This window comes from Leuciscus leuciscus, assembly GCF_965113295.1.
Source record: "Leuciscus leuciscus genome assembly, chromosome: 11".
Taxonomy (NCBI): Eukaryota; Metazoa; Chordata; class Actinopteri; order Cypriniformes; family Leuciscidae; genus Leuciscus; species Leuciscus leuciscus.
Window position 1 is genome coordinate 20,115,267 of NC_138735.1, and position 25,977 is coordinate 20,141,243.

At 37.6% G+C, this 25,977-nt stretch overlaps 2 protein-coding genes across 3 annotated transcripts; both read left to right on the plus strand.

Annotated features, from left to right (window-relative positions):
* The first annotated feature begins 941 nt into the window (after positions 1 to 941).
* Positions 942 to 2,758, plus strand: LOC309509057 (thiosulfate:glutathione sulfurtransferase). Of its 2 annotated transcripts, none has more exons than XM_082183572.1 (4): positions 942 to 1,145; positions 1,824 to 1,946; positions 2,048 to 2,210; positions 2,334 to 2,758. In XM_082183572.1, the coding sequence occupies exons 1-4, from the start codon at positions 1,016 to 1,018 to the stop codon at positions 2,386 to 2,388; spliced, it is 471 nt and encodes a 156-aa protein (XP_082039698.1). In that variant the 5' UTR covers positions 942 to 1,015; the 3' UTR covers positions 2,389 to 2,758. The 2 variants fall into 2 exon arrangements, with proteins under 2 accessions (XP_082039698.1, XP_082039699.1); XM_082183573.1 differs by having other exon boundaries at positions 1,012 to 1,294.
* A 1,031-nt stretch (positions 2,759 to 3,789) lies between these two features.
* Positions 3,790 to 24,137, plus strand: drd3 (dopamine receptor D3). Its single transcript, XM_082184221.1, has 8 exons — positions 3,790 to 5,018; positions 5,774 to 6,074; positions 9,664 to 9,776; positions 10,950 to 11,086; positions 14,758 to 14,948; positions 16,170 to 16,241; positions 20,588 to 20,945; positions 23,665 to 24,137. The coding sequence occupies exons 1-8, from the start codon at positions 5,008 to 5,010 to the stop codon at positions 23,859 to 23,861; spliced, it is 1,380 nt and encodes a 459-aa protein (XP_082040347.1). The 5' UTR covers positions 3,790 to 5,007; the 3' UTR covers positions 23,862 to 24,137.
* Positions 24,138 to 25,977: the final 1,840 nt, after the last annotated feature.

Below are 25,977 nucleotides of genomic sequence, written 5' to 3' on the forward strand. Positions count from 1 at the left end.
CAAATTTGTGGTTCATTATTATTTTTCTGATGAAAACACAACAACAGTAAAACAAACTCAATCATATTAAATGAAGAAATGCAACTTTTTCTAACAAAAGTTGTATATTGCTTTTGCCTCCTCGGCTCCTCCATCGTGCAGTCAGTCATCGCGCCTCACTCTCGTCACGTGACTCCAGCGCTGCTCCGTTGTCCAACTGAATTAAATGGATTTTATTTTTATAACAATGCAAAACGAAAGTAATGTAATCGGTCGGACACCATGTAACACACCAGTAACAGAATATTTCCTCCAGTTCCTACAACTGTCAGATATCCTCACCTGATTCAAAGGCTATCGTTTTTGAGCAGGTGTTTTTCCAGCATGATCTGGCAACACACTGGTTAAAGAGGTTTAGTTTTTTTTTTTTTTTTTTTTTTTTTTTTTTTTTTTGCGCTACACTGTAGGTTATCATGTTAAATGTTTCTCTTTTCACTACAAGGATATTATACGAAGATAATGGTTTAACCAAAATCTCCGTGTTGTTGCCTAGGCTACAGATAGCCTAAATTAAGTGTAAAATGTAAGGAAACATTTAATAACATAGCCTATATTAAAGAATAAGCACACTATTTAATTTTACAATGTAACGTTTACTTACATTATCGATATTGATATTTTATCTAACCAATTTAGAAAACAATCATTTGGCTATAATGACTGATGGCAACCAATGAGATAATGCGATGCGCAACACTGTTGTTGTTGTTGTTGTTTTATCTCATAAAAACCTTATACCCTGTATTGTATAGACATCACATCATAGGTATATTTAATGACCAGGCTTAACGGAATCACCCTAATATAGTCTCATTCTTCGTGAAAATGTCCAGGTGTCCTTTACCTGGACACGATCCTGACGCTAGAGGGCAGCGGATAATCTGTTTTATCTTCCCGGACCCCAAACACACAGGCAGGTTACAGACGGACCAACATTTCATTTTCAGCAGTCACTGTGACTGTTCCCAGGTTAGAGATGTTATCTTTTCAGGTTTTACGTCGTTTGTGCCTTTTTGGAGTCACTAAACCGGTTTGCCATAGAGTGATCTCAGCATGTGGACTGACGACTTCCACCGTCAATCACAGTCACGGACAACCTTATCCAGGTATAGAGCAGCAAAAGAGGCGCTTATATCCTCACAAAATAAATAGGTGGATTTATTTTTGCTGATAATTTTTTTTTGTAACTTTGTACATTTTTTGGGAAGATATAATAACTTCTAGAGGCTGTATTTCATTTAATCTGCAATGTCAGGTGAGTCATTTATCATAAGAACTTTGAACTTTGGTCCATTGCCTATTATCTACTTGATAAAAAGCAATGATATTTAAGGAAAACACTGTCAAAGTATTCAATCTCTACACACTACACTCAAAAGTGTATGCCTACATATCTATTGTCATTTATTGGGATGGAGAATATAATTTCTAATAGCTGTTTTCACTTGGTTATAATGCATTATGCAGCAATTTTGAAATTGTCTAATTTAAAGGAAGAAACATGACTATTCATGCTTTAAATTGTAGCTAATTGTACTGACTAAACCACTTAGCAATTGTTTTGTTTTTGTTTCTGCTGATTACAGCAAAATGATTGTTTGGCTCATCTTTTGTATCCCATCAGCCAAACAAGCAGCTTTATGTGTATACAAACCATGATTAGCAGGACTTAAGTAAAATGTTTTTGTTTTTTTTTATCTTACATGATTTTCACTGACCTGAACATTATATGAATTGACAATAATAGAATAGCAACTAAGATCAAATATGATCTTGCATTTCAGTGTCAGTTGTGACATACGAACAGCTCAAAGCTATGCTGGCCAATCACAGCGTACAGCTATTTGACGTCAGAAATCCAGATGAATTCCAGGCTGGTCGGATTCCTGATTCCATCAACATTCCATGTAAGTCGTTATCTGAAGTGTAGAATCAGTGTTTTTTTTTTCCTTTTTCTTTTTTTTTTCTCAGTGTGCACACTAACTCTTGGTTTTAATGTCTCTCTCAGTGGGACAGCTTGAGGAGTCGCTAAAGCTCCCACCACAACAGTTTCAACTGCAGTTTAAGGTGAAAGCCCCCCAAAAGGAAGATGATAACATAGTTTTCCATTGCCGAAGTGGGAAGAGGAGTTTGTCTGCTCTCGAAATTGCTTATCGTCTAGGATTCTCAAAGTAGGCTACTGAAAACACACATACACACACTGATCTCATTATAAGCCTATACATAATATGATCCAATTAATTAAATATTCCTTGTTGTTAGAGGTTATACTTGTTTTCTTCTTCTTTTTGCAGGGCACGGCATTATGCAGGCGGATACATTGATTGGGAAGAGCATGAGAAAAAGTAACAGTACTAACTGGGCAGCATTTTTAATTAAATCAACTTCATATTACTGTAATATTCATATCTGGACCATTAATCTGAAAATAGAAGATAATATTAATTACTGACATTTGAAACTGATAATACTGACAGCATATTTTGATGTGCATTTGAATGACTTAATATTAGTGTCATTATTAATATATTTTTAAGGGTTCATCTATTGTTATTATTAATCAAACTTAATAAAGCAGAATATAGAATGGATGGAGCAAAATACTTTAAATAATTGCTGCTTCAGACTGAATTATAAGAATTTAAAAGGCATTGGACTGTAAAAACCAGTGTGAATATATATTTACAAATCTGCTTCATTAAAATATTTTTTAAAAGACCTTGGACATTTGTTAATACGTCTCACTGTAAAAAAAAAAAAATCCACCTGTTTCGACTTATAAACTTGCTGCCTTCATTTTTAAGTATAATCAACTTGGCTGTACAAGTCATTTCAAATTCAATTGTATTAAACTGTCTTGGATCTGGAATAAATAAAAAGCAAAAAAAAAAAAAGTTGCCATGACTTACTGATCATACAGTTTTAGTTTGCCCTTCTGCATTCTGTCGTTGTTACCACTTGGTGGCAGTAATGCAATTAGGCAAAATAAGGGAGCGTTTAATGGCCAGCAAGCAGGGTTTCACGGTCATGATGCTCATTTCACTGGTGGCTGTTTGGATGTGGTCGGCTGCATCTTAGTAAATAGCTGTCAGACTGATACTGAACACAGATCAAGGCACATTTTTCATTGGACTGCAGTGCAATCAAATCAACACCTTCCTTCATCCATCCTGGAGAGAATTACTTGAGTGTCAACTCATAGAGCACTGTTATTGAGGAGTTACAGGTAACAGTAATTGGTAGTTCATCAGATGTAAGCAATAGCTGTCCAGATATTGGATTTGGCACACGTTATCTGAGCCTTAGCCTTGTTCTTCCCTGAACGATAAGAACAGTATGATAAATGTGGCCGTGCCACTTTCGCCCCAGCCATAATGGGCTCCACACCACTGAGCCGGTTTGTAAAATAAAAAATCTAAAACTAATTTCTATGTTTGCCACAGGGGACCTAAATATGCCTGGGGTTTATTTGCTTTCATGTTTTTTCCATATTCCAAATCTCGATTTCATTTTAGTTTCTCTCCTTTGCTCTTGTTCCTGATTTTCTGACCTCTTTGCTTGCTAAAAACCTCCCCCATATCAAATCAGTATAAGAGAAGATACTGAGAGTGGGGCAAGTTGTCACAGCGCATTCTATCTTAGTATTTAAAAAGTTTTGAGTCAAAAATACAATTTCACAAATGTGTTTTCTCTAGCAGTGGTTTTGTATGCTGGTTTTAAACACCAAGGTGAAAACCTTTTAAAATTCAATTTTAAAATATGTTTTCGAAGGGTCAGCTGTACGAATTTTAACTGAAGTGTTAAACTGTGTTATCAGGAGAAGGGTATTTGTCATAAATATTTGGTAGGGGTAAGTTGTCACATTTTAATGAAGTTATGTGTTTTAAATGTTATACATTTGTACAAATTAATTATTAATTACAATAATTGTTGGCCAAAATAATAGTTTGATATTTTAGGTAACCCTTTTTATTTTTTGCTGTTTATTTATTTACTTGCTGTTTCTCTACAGCTTTTTTATGTAGGCTATTATTTGTTGTTTTGTTAGGTTTAATGGCAGGTTCCATTGTGACAAATTTCTATTTGAGATTAATAAACCCTCATTTATATCAGGTTAATGACAAATTACCCCCTATTGACAACATGCCTATTTGGAGCACATTGTGTTTAATGAACAGTATGTTTTTTCCCCTCTGGGCAATAACGGTGAAAATATTAAATAGCTTTTTGCCAAGACTAAAGAAAATGCCTATAACTTACTTTCAATAATAAACCTATACCTTGAAAATATTCAACAGTAAAAAGTGCGACCACTAGTCTCTCCAAAATCCCATAATTACGCAATTATATTCTCAGTAAGAAATTAATTTTAACGTGCTATTATCAGGTGAACTCGGTGTGGCTCTTGTGCTGTTAACAGGTTTGCTGAGTCTGTCACAGGTAACTGCTATTTTCAGACAGTCGTTATGATCACAGCCTGAGAGGGAACCGTGTAGGCTGTAGACATCCTTCGAATCGTCAGCGGGACGCGAATACCTTTAGAGCTATGCCATGATTTACAATTGGGATTTTTGAGATGTTGTTTTATTCTTTTACCTACCTGGATTCACTTCAAAATATATTTGATCTACCATCAAGCACTGAACTAACGAAAGCAGATGCTTCGTGCGTAAAATACCTCTTGGAGATGGAATGAAGCTCGTCCCTCGGCTTTAACCAAACATCCGAATCAAGCTCTGTGCGAAACCATTTGGGTGCTGGTTATTCAGTGAACAAAAGCAACGAGTGGAAGTATTTATTGGAGCTGTGGTTTAATAAGTTTCACATATTGCGCGCTCGCCCGGTGCGCGTTAAGGATGGAGTCCCTTCCTCAGCATCAACGGCTTGCGCGAAAAGCGACTGGACGGATAACTTTAATCTCAGGGAAAGTGCATTCTGAGGTGGTTCTGTTTCGGTTCTTCGCTGGAGATGCCTAACAGGTAGACACATTGTAAATCGTGTAATCTGCCTCTGGAATGCAGCACATAAATGGATGTTATCCATTAACTAATTAAATGCATGCGTTAACATTTGTGCAGATCATCACCATGATTTTTCCCCCTTGGCGTCAATGAGTGTGCCTTTATGAACCAACATTGCAACTTTTAGATTTTTTTTTTATCTGCAATGCATTTTGGAACATCATCCATGTTTAAGATTTAGTTAAATTTCGAGATTAATAAATTATAATTTATGTTTATTATAGCTATATTTCTCTGACCTTCATAAGATTTAACATTGATCTAGACTGACTATTTTTTACTTGAATACATTTTCTGTATTATTAGCCATAATTTATTACTGAATTCCAAATGTAAAGGGTTGCATAATATGAGCTGGATGAGACTGGATGAGCAGGTGTACATTGTGGCAATACAAGTTAGGCTATAAAGCATGGCTCTCCAAATGAGCCTTCATATATATATATTACGATATCTTGTTTTTTATTGCTGCAATCAATAAATAGAAATTTCAAAGGTATAAAAGCTGCACTGTGAAGACACCAAGCAGCCTGTCATGTCTCAAGCAGTGAAGTGTTACCAAGTCTCTTTGCAGAATATAACATTCAGGGATGTCAGCATAAACGCAATGTTTCAAAGAGTATCAAGTCTCAGTAGACACCCTAGAGATGCGACAAAACATGTTGTCTATGTTTTTGATTTCCCAAAAGTGAAAAACTGTTCTCTCTTCCCAGATCTTCCACACTCATGGCAATGTTTAGCAGCAGTGAATGGCTGTGGAATGAGTCAGAACATTATCTAACTTCTGGAGGAAACTACAGCCTGGTATCAGGCATTGAAGATGGGAAGAGGAATTACTATGCCATGCTCTATTCCCTACTTATCCTGGCTATTGTATTTGGGAATGTTCTAGTGTGTATTGCTGTGCTTCGTGAGAAGGCTCTCCAGACCACCACCAACTACCTGGTGGTCAGTCTGGCAGTTGCTGATCTCTTGGTTGCTTCACTGGTTATGCCCTGGGCCGTCTATTTGGAAGTGAGTACACCAGAACCTGCTGTAGCCTAGTCCAGGGTGTTTTTTTGTTGTTGGTATTAACAATAACAATTACTAAATGTAAATGTAGCTGCGAGCTATATTTCAGGGTTCGAGCACTTTAAGGCCTTTAAGCACATTTAGCAAGCATGTAACCTCTTAGATCATATGGAAAAGACCATTTACAGCCAATACAGGCAATTTATTAAGGAAATATACGTTTTAAAGCTTTTTAACAGTTATCGACTTTGTGCCAAAAACCTAACACTATAGTTCGCGATAGTAGGTTTTTTAAATAATTTCCGATATTTAAAGGGGTGGTATAATGCCCTTTTCACAAGATGTAAAATAAGTCTTTGACGTCCCCAGAGTGTGTATGTGAAGTTTTAGCTCAAAATACCCCACAGATATTTTATATAGCATGTTAAAATTGTCACTTTTTGAGAGTGAGCCAAAACGCACCGTTTTGTGTCTGTTCCTTTAAAGGCAAATGAGCTGCTGCTCCCAGCACAGAAGGCGGAGCTTCAACAGTTTGTGTTCTTTTACCTCACACAGACGTGCACTGAAAATTTCTAAAACTTTTAGCCTTTTATGTTCAAACCGGATTCAGACAATGATTGATAGACTCAAGAAGAAGTGACAACATGTAGAATGCAACAAGACGTTTCTGAATGGTTAGTTGATGAATTTATGTAGCTTATGTGTAGTTATCTTCTTGTCATTGCTTAGCATATTCTGACATGATAATCTATAAATCGCGTACCCAGGGGAGGGGTTTATGTACATTATAGGGTTTCTGATGTCACTAACAATGAAGGAATGTCGTGTTGTCCCTACCAGCCGTTTGTTATAGTTCTTAAAAAGCAATTTCTTTAAAAGAAAATATCTCCCTTTGCTTTGAACTTTGAGCATTGTAACTTTGCAGATGTTGTTTATGCTTAAACAGCAACATTACACACTAACTAAAGTTAGAAAAGCTATTTTAGTAAAAGTGGCCACACCCACTTCCCGTTGTGGATGTGAATGGAAATTTTGACTTAAAAAAAAATATATTATTGACAAACAGACTCCAGAGAATCTTTCTGCACTGGACAAGTTCGCTATAGTTTTTTAGAAAAATCCCAAATCCCAGAAAATGTTGCCAATTTCGTGATATAAGACACAGTCTGCGTTGAATGGTTTAGGAGTTATGAGCCAAATGGGGTGGGTACTACCATCCCTCAAAAGTTTCAAGTCTCTACGACTTATGGTTTGGTCTGTCCGATCACTTTTAGGAGAGAAATTCTAACAATTATAATAGGGTTTCAGTGCTATGTGCTTGAACCCCTAATTAAAAGAAACTCAACAAATAAATTAGATACAGTGTTTTTAAGTATTGCCTGGTAACTTAATGACATGTACAAGGAAATAGACTGGACTTTCTTGGGGAATTTCTTGTAGGTATTGTTTGTGGAAATTAACTATTCTTTTAAGCAGTTTTTTGATCGAGTGAGTGAATAATGTCAATTTGGGTGACAGTGTCAATCTTGAACAGGTACATTTACAGCAAGTTGAAAACATATTCCAGGGACTCAAATCTGTGAATAATGTTTTTAATCTGTTCATTTACATGAACCATCCGAACAAACTGATTTACTAGAATGAATCTGACTTTCCAGCGTTATATGAGACATGAACATTTAGGATGAGCCGATTCACTAGAATGAACCAGACTTCCCAACGTTGCATATGAGACAGAGGGCTGTTTAGGATGAACCGATTCATTCCCTCAACTCAGAAATTTAAAATACAGATGTAGTTATTGAGATCCACTGAGCGTGGGAAACTCTATACTGGAAAAGTTAAAGTACTTTAAAAACAGTTTTTTCATCACCATCACTTTGTGCCTTACACATAATGATTGAATGGACAAAGCCATGTTATGGTGCCGTCACATTCGTGAAATTTCATTGGCAAAACCAGGACAATTGTCTATTGTCAATAGTGTAGCGATGTGAAGCTCACACAGAAGTTTGGGCATTAAGCTCACACAGAAGTCACTTTCAAACCAAGCAGCTTTATGTTGGTCAACGCAGTGAATCTGTGAAATCTGCTTGGGGAAATCTTACGTCCTCAAGAGAAATTCCAGATTGTGAGGATTCCTGTTGAAATGACTGCATTTTGTCCATGAAAATTCGCCAAACAATTAATTAAAAGTAATTAAAAAATAATTAAAACAAAAAAATCATACAATTTATTTCCCACTGTCTCCATGTCTTAAGGGACACAAATCTGTGCTATAATCAGTTAAGACTTCCAATTATTTTCTTACATCAATAGTTTGTAGTACTTGAAATTGACACAAGAAACGAGACTTAAATCATTATCTGAAAGCTTATAGACTGGAGAGCAGCAGATAATGGTTCTCAAATCTATCAAGTCGTACTTCATTCAATATGTCCTCTAAGTCATCAATAATTAGTTACCCTTTGCTATGGTCAAAGGGTTAAACTCTTTAATCCATCAGAACCATTAGCAGTTTTACTTTCAGAGCTTCAAATCATTAAGCATTTGATCTACACAGTAAAAAAGTTGTTAATTAGCCTAAAATATTTTAACATTAAATGTTAAATTAAAGGGATAATTCACCCCAAAATGAAAATTATGTCATCATTTACTCACCATCAAGTTGTTTCAAACCTGCATGAATTTCCTTCTTCTGTTGAACACAAAAGAAGATGCTTTGAAGAATGTTGGTAACCAGAGAGTTGACTGTAGCCATTGACTTCTATAGTATTTTTATTTATTTATTTTTTTCACTATGAAAGTCAATACCGTCCACTATCTGGTTACCCATACTCATTAAAATATCTTCTTTTGTGTTCAGCAGAAGAAAGAAATTCATACAGGTTTGGATTAACTTGAGGGTGAGTAAATGATGACAACATTTTCATTTTTGGGGCCCAAATGAAATTGGCAAATCCCTTTAATTGACAAACGTTACACCTTTTGTTTAAATATTATTTAGTATGACTAAATCAACCTGATTAATTTTACAGTTACAGCAACTACACTATAATTTTCACAGTGTAATATCAAATTCCCTTCACTCTTCCCTGGATTTGTTGGTTCACAGTTCAAAACATTCATTCAGAGACTGCATTCCTACTCGATTAAATTTGGCAGCACATCTTGTGAATGGTTGCAGTAGGAGGCATTGTGCCGCTCTTGATTAGTGCCAGTAAGGGAGAAAAGACGATTCTTCCCGTCGTGACGTTCCACAAATACCTAGCCTAGCGGTCTGATTCAGGAGCATGCAGCCAGCCCATTCATCTCTGCCGGAGCTTTATTATCTCCCTTGCCACCCGGATGGACACTATCGTCGTAGACCCTCTGAGAGCTGGACCAAGAGTCTGTTTGACTGTGGAGCACTCATTATTTGCAAAGGGAGTTTGGGATAAAAGCTGAGACTCTCAAAAAGAGTTATCTCCTTACTTGCATTGGAGAATCAGTGAGGCTTAGTTTAGTTAGACATATTTCATATGTATATCCTTTTCCTTTCAATTTTTTTGTGCATCTGGTCCCTTAATATGACCATGTTGTACCTGTGCAGGTGGTTGGCGGAGATTGGCTCTTCAGTCGCTTGTATTGCAATGTCTTTGTAACCCTGGATGTGATGATGTGCACTGCAAGCATTCTCAACCTGTGTGCCATCAGCATCGACAGGTAGGGGGATAATAATAAATGTGTATTTCATTTATTTATTTTTTTGTGGTTCCTTTTTATTAAAAGAATATTCCAGGTTTTGTGAATAATATGTTACGGCCCTTAACCAACTTTAGCTCGTTTAAATCCGACAAAAGTTAAGGACCGAACATAACGATTGACTGCATTTCTGACTTCCAATCACGCCGTAAAGTTTTAATAGGAAAGTCAAACGAACAACAATTACACATAAGATAATAAACAACATCAAAGATTAACATTCAAATATAATCAAATAATGGATCTCTCCTGTGCGCAGAGGAGAGGCGGTGAGCGATCTCGCCATGAGGCGAGATACACCCAGCAAACAAAGAGGAGAAAGTGAATATTCATTTTTGTGGTTATCAACAAATGCTGTTCGAGCTTTCAACCCCAAAATATTCCTTTAATATGGTATCAGCAAATCCCTGCAGTGACAGGTGTGTCATTAACACCTTCATAGATAGAGCAGGTAGGGGCCTATGTTTTAATTTTGACTGCATGGCATGAGTGTGAAAACATATAGAAGTTTAATTAGTTGGGGGGTGGGGGGGTTGGGGGGTGTAATGGCCTGATCAAATAGTACGAAATGGAAAGGCTGTGAGAAAACGATTCAGTAGAAAAGACAAAAAGATGTATGATACAGAGTGCAGGGGAATGTATTGAGCCAGGGGGAGAGAAAGGCATATATTTAGGTTGATTATGCCTTTCAGACTAGCCTGGTTCTCCCCCCTCTTTCCTCTGGTATTCTACTTATAAAAGCAGTGTGCTGCTGCAGATTTAAAAAAAACTATCACGAAAAGCTAATACAATTGCATATCATCCTGCTGATAGGGGTCGAGCATAATTAATCGCTCTTCGTTGCAAAGATGTTGCACGTTCTCTTTCGTCCTGACTTATTCATTTTTAATTAGATATTTTCTTTTTAACACTTCGTGGCAGATCCAGAAAAAAAGCATTGCAGTGAAAGCTTATCTGAAATTGACTTTGATCTTTTCTTTCATATCAGAACGGATACAGAAAAAATACTTTGTGGGGTCATTTAAAAGTTTTCATTTAATCTCATAACTCACACTTTCGTGCTTCAGTGAGTGTGACCTTTTCCTGATCAGTATTCCCAAGACTTCTCTGAGATTAATTCTTCCTTCTGTAAAGGTATACGGCTGTGGTGATGCCCGTGCTATACAACACCACTCACAGCTCTCGCAAAAGGGTTTCAGTTATGATTGCCACAGTTTGGGTCCTCGCCTTTGCAGTCTCCTGCCCTCTACTGTTTGGATTCAACACTACAGGTGAGCTCCAGGTCAACTGGTGGGCTGTGACTCAAGGGTCATTGGTGCTCTAATAAATAATGCTAAATAAAATGCAAACACATGCAAATTACCATATTATCATGCATAGTTAGCTTGCCCAATACAGTCTGCTTCCTGAAGCAAAACCAGTTGAGAACCACTGCACTTGTCCAATAGTGTGAAATCATTGCTTCCATTGCTTGCAGGGATGGAATATTGTACAGGCCTAAATCATAGCAAATGGGGTTGACTATATACAGCTGTGGCCAAAAGTATTGGCAATGGCATCAATTTGTGTTTCGCAAACACTGAAAAAAAAAGGGGAAAAAAAAGTTGCTGCCGTAAATTAAGTTCAATCAACTTTAATGTTTAAGTCATTTCAACTTAAATTACATTAAACTGACTTAAAATGTTTAATCTTGTATATCTTATGAAAAAGGTAAAAACATTTGCCATAACCTATTGATCATGTAATTTTTTAGGAAGGACGGAAGGAAGGAAGACAACATAATGAAGGGATGTGTTCTGTAATAGCCAATAGTTACCTCAGCCATGGACTTGATTTGCTACTTGTTATTACTTGTTAGCATTTGATTGGACAAAAATCTGAATCTAAAAAAAGTCATTTGATCAAAATTACAGTAAAAGCAGTAATATTGGGAAACATTATTACAAATTAAAACAGCAGTTTTCTATTTAAATATATATTAAAATGTAATTTATGGCAAAGCTGAATTTTCAGCAGCCATTACTCCAATCTTCAGTGTCACATGATCCTTCAGAATCATTCCAATATATTTTTTAAATATACTAAAATAAAAAAATATTTTCAATTGTAATAATACTTCACAATATTACTGTTTTTACTGTATTTTTGATCAAATGCAGCCTTAATTGGTGAGCATAACTTTAAATACATAAAAAAATCATAGTAGTAGTGTCATTTCCATGAACCCAAAACAACTTTAACTCAAATTTTAGTTTTTAAGTTTTTTAATAGCTTTAGTCTAGTTTGCATCTTGTCTTTAATAGTTTGTAGTGTATCTATTTTTCAAAAGGGTAGCTTGACTGTAAGTCACCTACTTAACACGCTTTTAGTGAGCTTCCATCAGATGTCAATAAATTAGTTTGCGAAGAAATGAATCATCCATTTAATTAGAGTAATCAGTTAATTAGTTTCACGGTGAGATATAATGAATGTCATCTCTCTCACACACGCAAGCCTCCTAGATATGCATGCGATTTGTTCTGCTTGGGCTGCATGTACTGCAGATGGGAGGGAAGGACTTTGAGGGTCTAATTATGTTGGCGCAGAAACAATTTTATACGTCGCCGATTACTGCTGATAAGAGTATTGATAATACTGACACAGCTGGCATCATTGCATACATCCACACTATTTATTATTTCATATCTGTGATATTCAATCTTAATTACATTGCTATACAATGGAATATTTTACAATAACAGCAAACAAAAGAATCACAACAAATTTCTAAATGTATCTACTGTTGCGTCGCTATCACGGAATGGTGGAACATTCACAACAATAACAAGGGCTGAACAGAAAAGGAAGAATATATACACATAGTAATTGAGGAAACTAAACAGGAACAGTTGGACAAAGATGAACTAATCAGTAACCGTAGAAACTAACGAGAACTTATACAGATATGACAGGAACAACTAAACAGAACATAATCGTGACATTACGCCTCCCTCGGAAAGATGCGTCCTCGCAACGTATAATGTCCAACAGAGAAGGAAGGGGGCTTTGGAGGTGGCCGTGGACTCTCCACTGGTGATGGACAGGGACGACCAGGAGAAGTCAGAGACAAACACCATGGTGGAGCCGACAGTGGGAGGAGCCAGGGTGGAACTTTGCCTGCAGGGCTGGGCGGCGGAGCAGAGAGGCTGAAGGACCAGGGCAACATCCACGGCTCGGAAGCCCGAGGTGAAGCTGCTGGCTCGCGGAGACGGGGACTCAGCTGACCAGGGCGGTGATGGAGCAATCGAGTACGATGGAGAAGCCAGAGGGAAGGAGAATCCTGGTGGAGCCGAAGGGATGGAGGGTCAAGGCACAGCCAGAGACCTGGAAGTCCATAGCGGAAGCTGAGCGCCGACCGACCGAGGCTGATCCAGATGGACGAGGGAGCCTAGAGGAGTCCTAGGGCAGACGGGCCATGGTGGAGATGAGGAACGCAGAGCCGGGATGCAGCCGACGGGTTGACAGGCCAAGGTGGAGACGGGGACTCGGCCTCATGCTGAGCCGGTGGAGGAGAAGCCAGAGGTGAAGCTGACCAATCGCAAGGAGCTAACGGCAGGGGCAGAGCCAAGGAGCTAGACGACACCAGTGGTGCCGACGGATCCAGGGATCTGGCCGTAACCAGCGGAGGAGATGGGACCAGGAAATCATGTGGGAACAATTCGGCGGAAGACGATTATCCCCGGACGGGAACGGCGAAGAAGATGAGGATTCAAGGGTGGGAACTTGATCCGAGGACCACAGATCTATAAGGTTTAGATCCGCTCCTGGCTCTGAGATGGACTGATCGGCATGTGTAGACTCTGGGGCTTTGATGTTATCCGGCTCTGGTTCTGGGACAACCTCTGTGACTGCATTGGGTTTGCAGGCTGTGAGGGAGAGGCCGCCGTGTCGGAGCATCCAGCTCAAATACCCCAACATATTCAGGGGGCGCAGTGCTGTTGATTCCATAGTTTCTTTCTTTTTACTCGTTTTCAAGTGGTCGGTTATTCTGTCATGGAATGGTGGCTGTAAAAAGCGCACAACGAAGGATATGATGAAATACACAGTCTTTAAAAGCAAACTCAGGAGTAACATTCACATTCACAAAAACAATAACCAGAACAGGGAAAACATATACATGTAGTAAAATGAAGGAACTAAACAGGAACAGCCGGTCAAATATTAATTAATCAGTAACCATAGAAACTAACGAGAAATGAAAGCGTTAGCATAAGTTCTTACACACGTTTGAGTTCGCAGATGCTGACGCTTCCATTCACCTCCATCCTCCCCACCACCTCTAAGACGGATCCTTCCCTCCATCCTCCCCACCACCACCACCAGGATGGTCCCTTCCTCTACCTCACAGGGGGTCAGCTGCGCCCCTGCCTTTGTCTTCAGGCAGGATATGCAGAGTCCCACCCTCAGATTGCGAGATACGGACGGGGCCTACGCCAAATAACTTAATTGCTTGCAGGGCTGTTAATAAATGTGTAATTGTCACAGTATTTATTCTCCCGAGTCTTTCTGGTAGAACTCATACAGACACTAAGTGAAAGTGAAAGTGAAAGTGAAAGTGAAAGTGACACGTGACGGCCAAGTATGGTAACCCATACTTGGAATTTGACCTCTGCATTTAACCCATCCAAGTTAATGCACACACATTAGGAGCAGAGTAGTGAGTAGTTAACACACACACTGCAAACGTGGATACACACACCCAGAGCAGCGGGCAGCCTTTGTGTGGCGCCCGGGGAGCGATTAGGGGTTAGGTGCCTTGCTCAAGGGCACCTCAGTCATTTCCCACCAGCTCTGGAATCGAACCAGCAACCTTTAGGTTACCACTACAGGAAAAACTAAACAGAACATAATCGTGACAGTCGCACTTTGCAGTAATGATGTGTTTCATGTGTGTTTCTTACAGATGACCCTACAGTGTGCTCGATTTCAAATCCCGATTTTGTGATCTACTCCTCCGTGGTGTCGTTTTACTTGCCGTTCGTGGTGACCCTTCTGGTCTACGTCCGCATCTACATCTTTCTCAGACGAAGACGGAAGAGAATCACCTTCCGTCAAGGTGGAAAAGTTCAGCCAGCATCCGCGCCGCCATCAGCGGTAAGAGTAGATTTTCTCACATTTCACATCTACACATAATCTCCTCAAGCTGTTTTGGATTCTCTACTCTACTTAAAACACACATAATCCACCAATAACAGTGCATAATGACTAGAAGTATCTGTTACCGGTGGTAAGTATAGATTGGAAATGCATTTAAGCTCCAACTCTGGCTATCTTGGATCGAAACACCGCATTACATTTCACTTAAATTCAAAGAAGCTTGGAATCCAGTCTGTCTTTGTTAGGAAACATTACTGGGTTGTTTTATTCAGTGAAACAACATTCCAGATCAGCGGATAGGGCCTTTGCATCATTGGCTTCATGTGAAAGTGAGATGCACATCAGGTCTTTGGAAAAGTTCCAGCAAAGCCATTCTGCTGCGCGCCCTAGGAATTTTATTGCAAGATTTAGTTCCAGCTAACTGGAGCAAAATTTGATATGGAGAAAAGGCTTTGTAGGCTGCCCTGAATATTTTTCTTCCTGTTAAAAAGACTGTTATGATCTTTTTTCCCCATCCTATCTAATTTTAATAAAGAAAATTACATCCGAGCATGGACTTAAAAATGATTTGAGCTATAAATAAAACTTGATTGATTTTGTACCATTGAGATTTTAAATTAAACTATCAGCTTTCGTTTTTTTTTTAATTATTAAAGAAATAGTTTATGAAAGTTCTGTAATTTACTCACCCTGATGTACAGCAGTTCCAAACTTGTGACTTTCTGTGGGACACAAAAGAATATATTGTTTGGAAGACAAACACTGGACAAACTTGAAAAATGTTAATGGGGTCCAAGGTTATTTAAAAAAAAAAAGAAAACACGAAAGGTTCATGGACTTACAGGCATAACTTGTCACTTACAATTAAACAGACGGACAGTACCAATGTTCAAAGAGTTTCAAGGTTGCGGTTGTTATTGTGAACTAAAACTAATTAAAATTGTTGTCAGTAACTGAAATATGGATGAAATATAAAATAGATGATCCATTCCAGTCATATAATGAGCTTCAGTGAAGCATCACAGCCTACTATTGGAATCCAGTGAAAACTGATTTTTCTGATTCTTTTTCCATAGTGCCCTACTTCATTTTCCCTGCCTTGCTTCAGGCATCTTTTCCTGTTTTTTTACATTTATAAAGCTGCTTCCCAAATTTGTTTTGCATGCTTTTGCATTGCCTTTGTTTTCCACCCGCTGACTCTTTAACATCTCTCCACAGGAGACGTGTTTACAAGATGGCACTCACAAAGAGAAAAGAGACCTTTCCCCCATCAGGATCAATGTGATAAATGTGCGTATACCATTGTGTGCCTGCATGCGTGTATAGAAATGTGTGTGTTTACTCTAATCTTGCATGAAATGAGCCTTCTCAGAGCAAAAGACTCTGTGAAGAAATCCTACAAGGTATTTTGAGATTGCTGGCAGCATTCTCCTTCCTGATTTAGCATAGCGGGTGTGTTTCTGTCGACGTGCCTCCACAGACTTATCCCCGCTGGCTGTAAGCTATGAACTGAAAATTTGTGGCTCTGACGTTTGGCCCCCAAGTTGTTCTGGCTGGTGCTTTACTCCCTTCACTGGCACTTCTGTTTGTTGAAACTGTATCCACAAGAGTCACTTCAAAGTTAAGGAGTAACAAGCTTTAGTAGAGAGCCATAGGAAATGTTGTCAGTTCGGGTGCTTTTGTTCCGAATAGCACAAGTGCAAATGTGATCTTGATTTTAATAGTTCAATAAATAGGGAGTAAATATTGTGTTATGTTTTAGAGACAATATTGTCTGCTTTTGAGACAAAACGTGACGCACGTATAAATTCCCCTTTCACATCGGTCACAATAATTTTAATTTACCTTTTCAGTTTATATAAACCACACATCTCACATATTTCAACAGGGTATCTTGCTTTATTAATATTTATTATGAATTTCTTTAATAACCAAACATAACATAAGGGCAGATTCTTTGAGCGCTGCTGATGACGCTGTGAAGTGACGATAGAGTGATCAAGTATTCCAATGTATAAAAAAGCTTTCATTCGATTCCTCCGTCCTCATTTTCTTTCCTTGCAGCCTTCCCTCGTATCCTATAGGGGGAGTGGAGCTGAGACGTGAGGAAAGGAAACGAGGATGCACAAATAAGAATTGAGAAGCACCCAAAGAGAACCATTTAGCCTACTTTATTCCTGAATGAATCTGTTTGAACGAATCAAATGAATGACGTAGACTTACTAATTTAGACATCTACTGGCAGTTTTAGTTTCTTATTTAGAGTCTCATTTCATTGATAATAATATCATAGTTTGTTTTTTTCTCACCCTTATGTTGTTTCAAAGTTGTATAACTTTATTCTTTTGTGGAGCAGAAAAGATGATATTTTAAAGAATGTTTATTAACAGTCCAAACAGTTTTGGTCCATAAATCCAATGCTATCTAACGACCAATTCGAACAAGTGAGTACGATTGTACCAATTCGTCAGATTTGTCTAAACCTCAGTGATGGGTAGGTTTAAGGACGGGGTCAGGGGTAGGTCATTCGTATGAATTCATACGAACTGGGCAACTCGTAAAATATGAACGATTTAGCAAAAAAATCATACAAATTATTACGAGTGAGGTCATTTGAATTTGTACGAATTAGCCACCTCGTAAAATACGTACGATATGCTGTGAGATCGGGTTTATAAATCTACATAGCAATTCAGATGCACCTTCTGAAAAAACCCCCCCAAAAAAATATGCCCGTTAATTGTAGCCTAAAAGTTTGTGTAATTATCACGAGTTTTAGAATTCAAAGAGACTTGAAACAGATGATTTCACAAAATATTCCTTTAATAGGAAACTCAGGAAGAAAGCTGATAACTTAAACACGACTAACATAGAATGACGACCTCAAACTGAACCAAACAGGAAGTATTTATACACAAGAAAAAATTATGGAACTAAAAAGGAACAGCTGGACAAGTTTAAGATTAACTAATTAAATTACAACATGTGAACGAAATGACTAATTAAACAAACTGAAAGTCCATAACCATGATAGTAATAAATTCTTAATGAAATAATAAAGCTACTTTTTGTAATGTCTATTTGATGCTGTTCTCATTTAACACAACAATGACTTGAAATGATCTTTTGGGGATAATTTGCCAAATTTGATGTGAATAATTTATGATTATTAGATAAATTAATTGGCACATAATGTAATTAATTCGATTTTAAAAATATAATCGCTTGACAGCTGACAGCCCTATTAAAAATATATAATAGAATAATATAATTTATAATGAAATAATAAAATAATATAAATGTACTTTTAATATTAAAAAGTTTAATATAATATTCAGAAAAAAATGGCTAAAAGTGACTACATTTGTTACATGTATGCTTAAAACAAAAACTATTTATCATTAGGATGTGAAAAGTCAATTTATCTTGTTTTAGAGAGGTGTTAATATTTTTACTAGAAAACAAGACAACATACTGATTAAGAAACATATTTTGCTGTGTGTTTAGTTGATTTGAGAAAGACAAATGGCCACAAAGAGATTTAAGGATAACGATTTTTTCAACAAGTTCTTCAACCAGTTTTTTTATGTTTTATGTTTCTCAACTAGTCCAGTTAATATAACTGTCCATAACACAAATTAGACTGAAAGACTTTCTATCCACTGGGATTGAAACTCAAAAAGCCTTTTAAACATTTAAAAAGTCTAATAAAAAAAAGTAGTGTATTACTCAATACTGCTTTATATTTAATGCCAATGCTGTGTTATAGGAAAGTACATGAGAGAATTGAATAAGATATGGCTGTAAAAACAACCTGAAGGTTACTGGCTCATTGCCCTTTCTTAAGGAATTGCAAAGTCAAAAATAAAAGTGATCCAAAACTACTGCAATGTGTAAGGCGGTGTGAAATCAGCTTTGCATTGCAACAAAAATACTCAGTAGTCCTTGAGACGATATCATTCTATTCGAGGAAATGAGGACAGCATACCTCCTTGTGCTAATTAATTATAGAACAGACATGCTAGCAGGAATAAAGATGTTTAGCACACCTTGAAGTTTGTATCACTGTAAAAAATGATCGTGATTTTAACAGTAAAAGACTGAAAAACTGTTAATTGGTTAACAGAAAGTTTCCTTAATATATACGGTAAATAACTGTGATAGATCTAATGGTACATTTAATGTAATTACATTTAATACCGTTAAATTTACAGTTTTTGGAAGTGAAAACGAACAAGTCATTGTATAATTTACAGTGAAAAAACGTAAATTTACATTCCCACAATTCCCTGCGTGACACTTCACATTTGATGTATTTTTGTTGAAATAACTATGTTTCGTCATAGTTTTCTGAGTTTTTTTCTAATCAGTTATGTACATTAGGGTTTTATGTTACATTTAATGTTGTTAAATTAATGTTTATTGTATTTTTATTGTTACCATGATGGTGTTTAATGTTTGATGATGGTGTTTATGAATGACACTGTGTAGCTACTATATATATTAGTATTAACTTTCTTGTGGAAGATCTGCTTGTGATGAGCTTTGATTGATCATGTGACTCTCATTACTGCTGTGATTGTTGGTTGTTGGTATAATAATGGTACAAAACAGAAATTAATACTTCAATAGGTGGGTAAATTAATAATGAAATACGGTTTATTACTGTAAATTTTAAGTCTAAAGGCCATTGCACACTGAGTCCGAAATTTTCGTATGCGTTTTTTCGTGTTCGTCAGCCTTAAAATTCGTCACGCACAGAAACCTTGCACACTGAGTCCGATGCGTATTTATTAAACCTTTGCGGAAAAAAACGCAACAAATTCAAATTGGATTCGTCAAGCAGTGAGGATGATTTTGTTGCCCTCTTTCTTCTTAAAAAGAGAAAAAGAAAGAGGAAATATTGGGTCCATCCAATCCTGAGATTGCGCCGAGAGGAAGGAGAGTTTCACCTCCTTATCAAGGAGTTGCGAAATTATCCCGAGCGATTCAAAATGTACCTCAGAATGTCAGTGGAACAGTTTGATGCTTTGCTGGCGATACTCCACATATTAAAAAGAAGACCACCAATTTCCGTGAACCAATCGATCCTGAACAGACTGGCAGTATGTCTAAGGTATGGACACACGGGGACGGGGACACGCGCGCACACACACACACACACACACACACACACACACACACACACACACACGGCTGGCGTGTGACAGACACTTGTCTGCTTGTCAGACGCGTTTATATACTGTCTTATGGTCAGACGCCACTCTGGATTTTGTCGTTCGCTTGTACGGTAGGCTCTGAATTGTCAAAAAAACTCTCAAAATACTGGCTGTGGATGCGAAAAACGCAGAAAATCGAACCCGATCCGAATTTTTTTATTACGGACGAAAGTTTCGTAGACAGTGTGCAAGCGTGATTGACACAACGTGAGGTCGAATTTTTTTTTTAACGTGCGAAAATTTCGGATGCGAATTTCGGACTCAGTGTGCAATGGCCTTAAGTCTGTAAAACCTAAAACGTTGCTACCGTATTTTCTACTGGAAATTACTGGTAACCACAGCTGCCAGTTTTTTTCCGTAAATTTAACAGATTTTTTTTTCACAGTGTGCTTACATTTCATCTCCCTATGTGTTCAGGAAAGCACGGAGCAGGTGATGCGTCCACGGCTCCTCTCAAGCTGCCTGCGGCGTAAGAGGCCTCAAACCGCCCCTGCCGAAAACTCACTGCTGCCCCCTGTGATCACGCTCAACTACTGCAGTATTAGCCAGGCGTCCTTTGCTCGCACTGAGCAAGATGGAAACCAATTGGAAGAGGAAGGTGGGGACGAGGAGCAGGTGACAGTTAGGAGTTGTGAGGTGAAGAAGTTGTCAAACGGACGGACACACACCACACTGCGTCCGCCCGGCAGTGTCATGGTGTGTCCCAGTCAGGTCCGGTGTAGAAGTATGCACTCCAAGGAAAAGAAAGCCACACAGATGCTGGCCATCGTTCTGGGTGAGATGTGTTTGGTTTTTCATTTTGCAGCTATTTGCATAATAAAATGTCATTGTTGTTTTTTTTTTACTTCCATTTGTCGCCCCGAGCATCATAACAACAGTGACTCAATTTATGTAGAACTTGAAATCTCACTTTACATTCACCTTGTTACATCTTGTTTTGGCCCGAAGCCTTTTGTGTGCATCATTTGGAAGGTTAAACACGTCTGTTTTCCCTTGGTGGCCTTGGCAAGATCATATATGTAATACAGTATTATATAATACATTACAATGAATAATCACTTAAAATGAATAGGTCAAAGATACACATGAAGAGCTTGCTTAAATACCATTAAAAATGTTGGGGTTGGTAAGGTTTTTTAATGTTTTTTTTAAAAGTCTCATGGTCACCAAGGCTGCATTTATTTGATAAAAAAAATACAGTAAAAACAGTATCATTGTAAAACATTTATATAAAATACAATTTAAAATAAGTTTTCTACTTTCAAATATTTTAGAATGTAATTAATTCCCATGCTGGCAAATTAGAATTTTCAGTATCATTACTCCAGTCTTCAGTGTCATGTGATCCTTCAGATATCAGTTTAATATGTTGATTTGGTGCTCAAGAAACATCTCTTATTATCGTCAATGTTAAAAACAGTTAATATATAAATCAGGATTCTAGAAAGAGCATTTTATCCAGTGATTGAATCCCAGGTGAAGGTAGCAAGGGTACATTTGGTTGCATTTTATTTTGTAATTTCATTGACTTGATTAACTCGACCTCTGTTGTACGTCATTATCAACACTGATATTAATCCCTATCTCACGTCTAGCAGATGAGGAGACTTTTTCATAGAGGTTGAGACAGACAGCAGCAGAAGTGAGAGGAAGGGGTGGGGGACGGACACGCAATTTAGGAAATTCACCATCTTGCTGATTGCTTTCAGCAAATTGATTTCGTGATTTTTTTATCTTCACTATTTCAAAATTGTTTTCCTTTCATATTGGGTGTCCTGACAATTCCTCCAACCCTCCCACTCAACCCGAGCACATGCCACCGTACTATTTTTTCAAACAATGATTCACTTAGTTTTTCATTTGACATTTTGAAAGTGGGTTGCAGAGTCGCTCCATGGAGCTCAGTCAGTCTGTGCCTGGCATGTGCAACAGTTTGTCAGATTGCAACCTGGGGAATAGTGAGGACTCTGAATGCCAGTAGCTTTATACAACACCTACAGAGTACAGTAAGTCTCCAACATTTTAGTTTTATAAAACATCAAGTACCAGACAACCAATTAGTCTCTATTAGTGTCAATTGATGACCCGTGAGTCAGCGTTCTGTAAAGTGATAAATGACAGTGATGGTAATCTGAGATGTCTGCTTAATTGAGGAGGAAATTAAATCACACTCATGGAGACAGATGTCATAGATCGAGAGAATGGCTCAGCTGCCTCAATTGGTCAGGGTTGTCACATGACCATTTTGCCTGTGGTCAATTCAACAAAGCTATTTGTCATTTGCAAAATTCCTACATGTAAAAAGACTTTACAATTAGAGGTTTAATGAATAGTTCACTCAAAAAGGCAAAAAAGTAGGCTATCACAAAAATCTGCTGAAGTTATTGAATAGTTTAATGTGAGCAACAGACCAAAATTCACAAGTCATTATATACTGATACAGTTTGCCACTGCAACCGGTTCATTGAGTCAGTGAGAACTCAAAAACTGAATCAGTCTGATTCTAAATGAATCATTGGCTGCGTCCGAAATCAAATTCTCTCTGAGTAGGTAATTAGGTCTAGGTCATCCGGTACTTTTTGCTACTACTCTTTTCACATACTGTTTTTTGCGTATATGTGATTTCGTAAGAAGCCATTCAAACTACTTCTGTGAACTGGATCAGCTGATTCATTGAAAAGATCTGACTCAAAAGAACAATTCATTAACAAATGAATCAGTGTTATTTTAGAATTATTTATATACACTATTATAATTATCATTAAATATATGAATTAGCGTTTATTTTTATATTTTCAGGTTTCAATTGAATTTAAGTTCTAATTCTATTTGGCTTCAATTTATTTATTTTTAGTTTAGTTTAATTTATTTCAATTGCCAGAGCAACATTTCGAATTTTCCTTTAAGTTTTTCATCTAAAATTTATAATCTATTTCAGATTTATTTTAAATACAGTAAAGGATTTTTAGTTAGTTTAGATAGTTTTAGTTAACGATAACAAAAGTGAATCTATTTCATGAACTCCTTAATATACCTAAAGTGGTCTGTTTTACGGAGCCCCTAAAGGGACATGGAGGTGGAATAAAAATATGAGATGGGAGGAAAAATAATAAGTCAATGCTTTTGCTTTCTCTCCCAAATGTTTTGCGTTCCCCGAGAAACTTTACGTTCACTCTCAAAAAGAGCTCATAAGGTTTACCAGCGAATGCAAACTTTCTCTGGGGAACGCAAAACATTTGGGAGAGCATTGAAAAGCTCTCAAAAGCATTGACAATTATTTTTCTCTCCTTCTCATATTTTTTCCCTTCACCATGTCCCTTTAGGGGCTCTGTATGTTTTTCACACAAAGCTTTGCACTGGTTTCAAAAGACTTAGGAATAAAGTGATAGACACATTTATGATATTTCTGGTGCATGGAAAAGATCGACCAGCACCCTCCTCAATTTCTCCTTTTGTAACTGAAGAATGCTTTTCTTTTCTTTTTTGTCTCGCAGGGGTTTTTCTTATTTGCTGGCTTCCCTTCTTTGTGACCCACATCCTAAACACTCACTGCAGAGCTTGCCATGTTCCTCCTGAGGTCTACAGCGCCTTCACTTGGCTCGGCTACGTCAACAGCGCTCTCAATCCAATCATCTACACCACGTTCAACACTGAGTTCCGCAGAGCCTTTATTAAAATCTTGAGCTGCTAAAACCATTGGCTCCACTCCCATTATAATGCTCAATGCAGCTTCCAGACATTATGGATTCCAGTTTTGGATGCAAAGTGCCATATGCAGAGGATATCAATAAAGACCTTGAATAATCTGAATGTGTTCAAGGTTATTTTACTTTCACAACAAAGTACAATACGCTTGCAATTGGTGAATTAGCATTCATCCAAATTCTATAGTTCACTTTTAGAGGATGATCCAATCTGGCGTTCCAACTGCGGCTTTGCATCAAACAAAAAAGCCTATTCTAGACCCTAACCCTTTAATGGTTTCTTCCCTCTGGCCGGTCGGCGTCCTGATCCAACTGTATCAGCAGAGAAAAAAGAAGAGATGGTCATGATTGTTATGGATGAAATATGGTTTTGTGCTGTGAATTAAAGCTACATTGAATCTCCATGAGCCCCGGTGTCATCTGAAATATATACACAGAAGCATTATAAATAAATAATAAATGTGATAATAAATAATATAACTATACATAAATACAAATACACATACACTAATGTTTAATATGTTTGGGGTCGGTAAGAAGTCTCTTATGCTCACCAAGGCTGCATTTATTGGATCAAAAATTCCGTACAAACTATTTTAAATGATTGTAATTTAAAATAACGTTTCTATTTTAATATATTTAAAAATGTACGGCATTTTCAGCATCATTACTTCAGTCTTCAGTGTCACATGATCCTTCAGAAATTATTCGAATATGATGATTTGCTGCTCAAGAAACATTTTTGCACTGCTTAGTATTATATGTGGAAACCGTGATGCATTTTTAATGATTCTTTGATAAATAGAAAGTTCAAAAGAACAGCATTTATTTGAATTTTTTGTTGTTGTAACTTTATTTACTGTCACTTTTGATTAATTTAATGCGTCCTTGTTGAATATAGTGGTAACTATAATATGGATAACTGTGTATTTGTATATGCAGTTATTAAAATCTCATACGTCTTTACCATACCAACAAAACCTGTACTACTAGGAAAAAAACATCTTGCACTATATCTTACATAGTATTGAAGTAATTTAAAAGTGATTTTTCGTCTGCTCTCATGTCTTATTCATGCCTAAGAAATGAAATGTGCCAGGACTACAATTGATGCCCCTAACAGGAAAAAAAAATAGATGCATGGCGCCTTTATGTGAACAAATACTGGATTGGAAAGATAAAAGAGTATACGAGAGGTTGAAGGAGAAATATGAAGAACATAACCCAAGGAGAAGAGTGTGTGTGAAAGCAGATAAGTCAGTTTGTTGATTTGAAGGAAGCGAGTGAGTGAAAAGGTGCGAGTGAATTGAAACAAGCAATTTGATTGGGGGAGAGCTTGAATGACAAAGCTTTGAACAGAAAAAGGAAAAAAAAGACACTTTCAATTTAGCATTGATGGAAAGCTCAGCTGGAATCCAGATGATAATTTGGAGAAAAATGATGAGTGAGAGAGAAAAGAAAAGTGTCATGCTCAAGTGTGGCTTGACCCAAATTGTTGCTTTTCATGACACACATGTGTGTGTACCCTAATGAGTGTCAGTGAGAGCTGGTTCAATAGAATGACAATGTGAGTGATGGCCTCTTCTCACTAATTACTAAACACTGGCGAGAGTCCAGGCCTCTCCTGAGCTCCGGCTTTAACGGTTGTGATTCGCACACACTCAGAATCATGGCTCTAACTTGCTGTCAGTGCGAGTGACAGCTAATGAATTCAAATTGGCGTTCCTCTCACAAAATCCAGCCCTCCTTTGTTCCTTCTGTTCTGGACCCCTTCGTATCTGTCGAACACACTCACTTTCCTGCTGCAGATCCTGATCCGGCTGCATTGTGCGCACAAAAGGGGTCCTGTCAGTTTGCAAATTGTTTCTTTATGAGAGAGTGTGCGTATACATGTTTTTGTGGCTGAACCCTGCTGGCATTCGTTCTAAGCTAAGCTACATTCAATAACGGCTAAAAATGGAGGTGGGCTGTTGGAAAGACGTGTGTAATGTTATATCAGCTTCTAACTTTCACAGTATGCCTCTGTCCACCCACCAGCCCATCACTCAAGAGTAGGCTCAATCACACCTGGAAAACAGGCCCATATGGGACCTCTCCATGTCA

Bases quoted from the DNA above. Each gene is read 5' to 3' on its own strand.
- LOC309509057 (XM_082183572.1), top strand. From the start codon at position 1,016: ATGTTATCTTTTCAGGTTTTACGTCGTTTGTGCCTTTTTGGAGTCACT. The intron at 1,146-1,823 runs GTATAGAGCAGC...CTTGCATTTCAG, and splicing joins TCACGGACAACCTTATCCAG to TGTCAGTTGTGACATACGAA. The intron at 1,947-2,047 runs GTAAGTCGTTAT...TGTCTCTCTCAG, and splicing joins TGATTCCATCAACATTCCAT to TGGGACAGCTTGAGGAGTCG.
- drd3 (XM_082184221.1), top strand. The intron at 9,777-10,949 runs GTAGGGGGATAA...CCTTCTGTAAAG, and splicing joins TGTGCCATCAGCATCGACAG to GTATACGGCTGTGGTGATGC. The intron at 16,242-20,587 runs GTGCGTATACCA...CTATGTGTTCAG, and splicing joins TCAGGATCAATGTGATAAAT to GAAAGCACGGAGCAGGTGAT.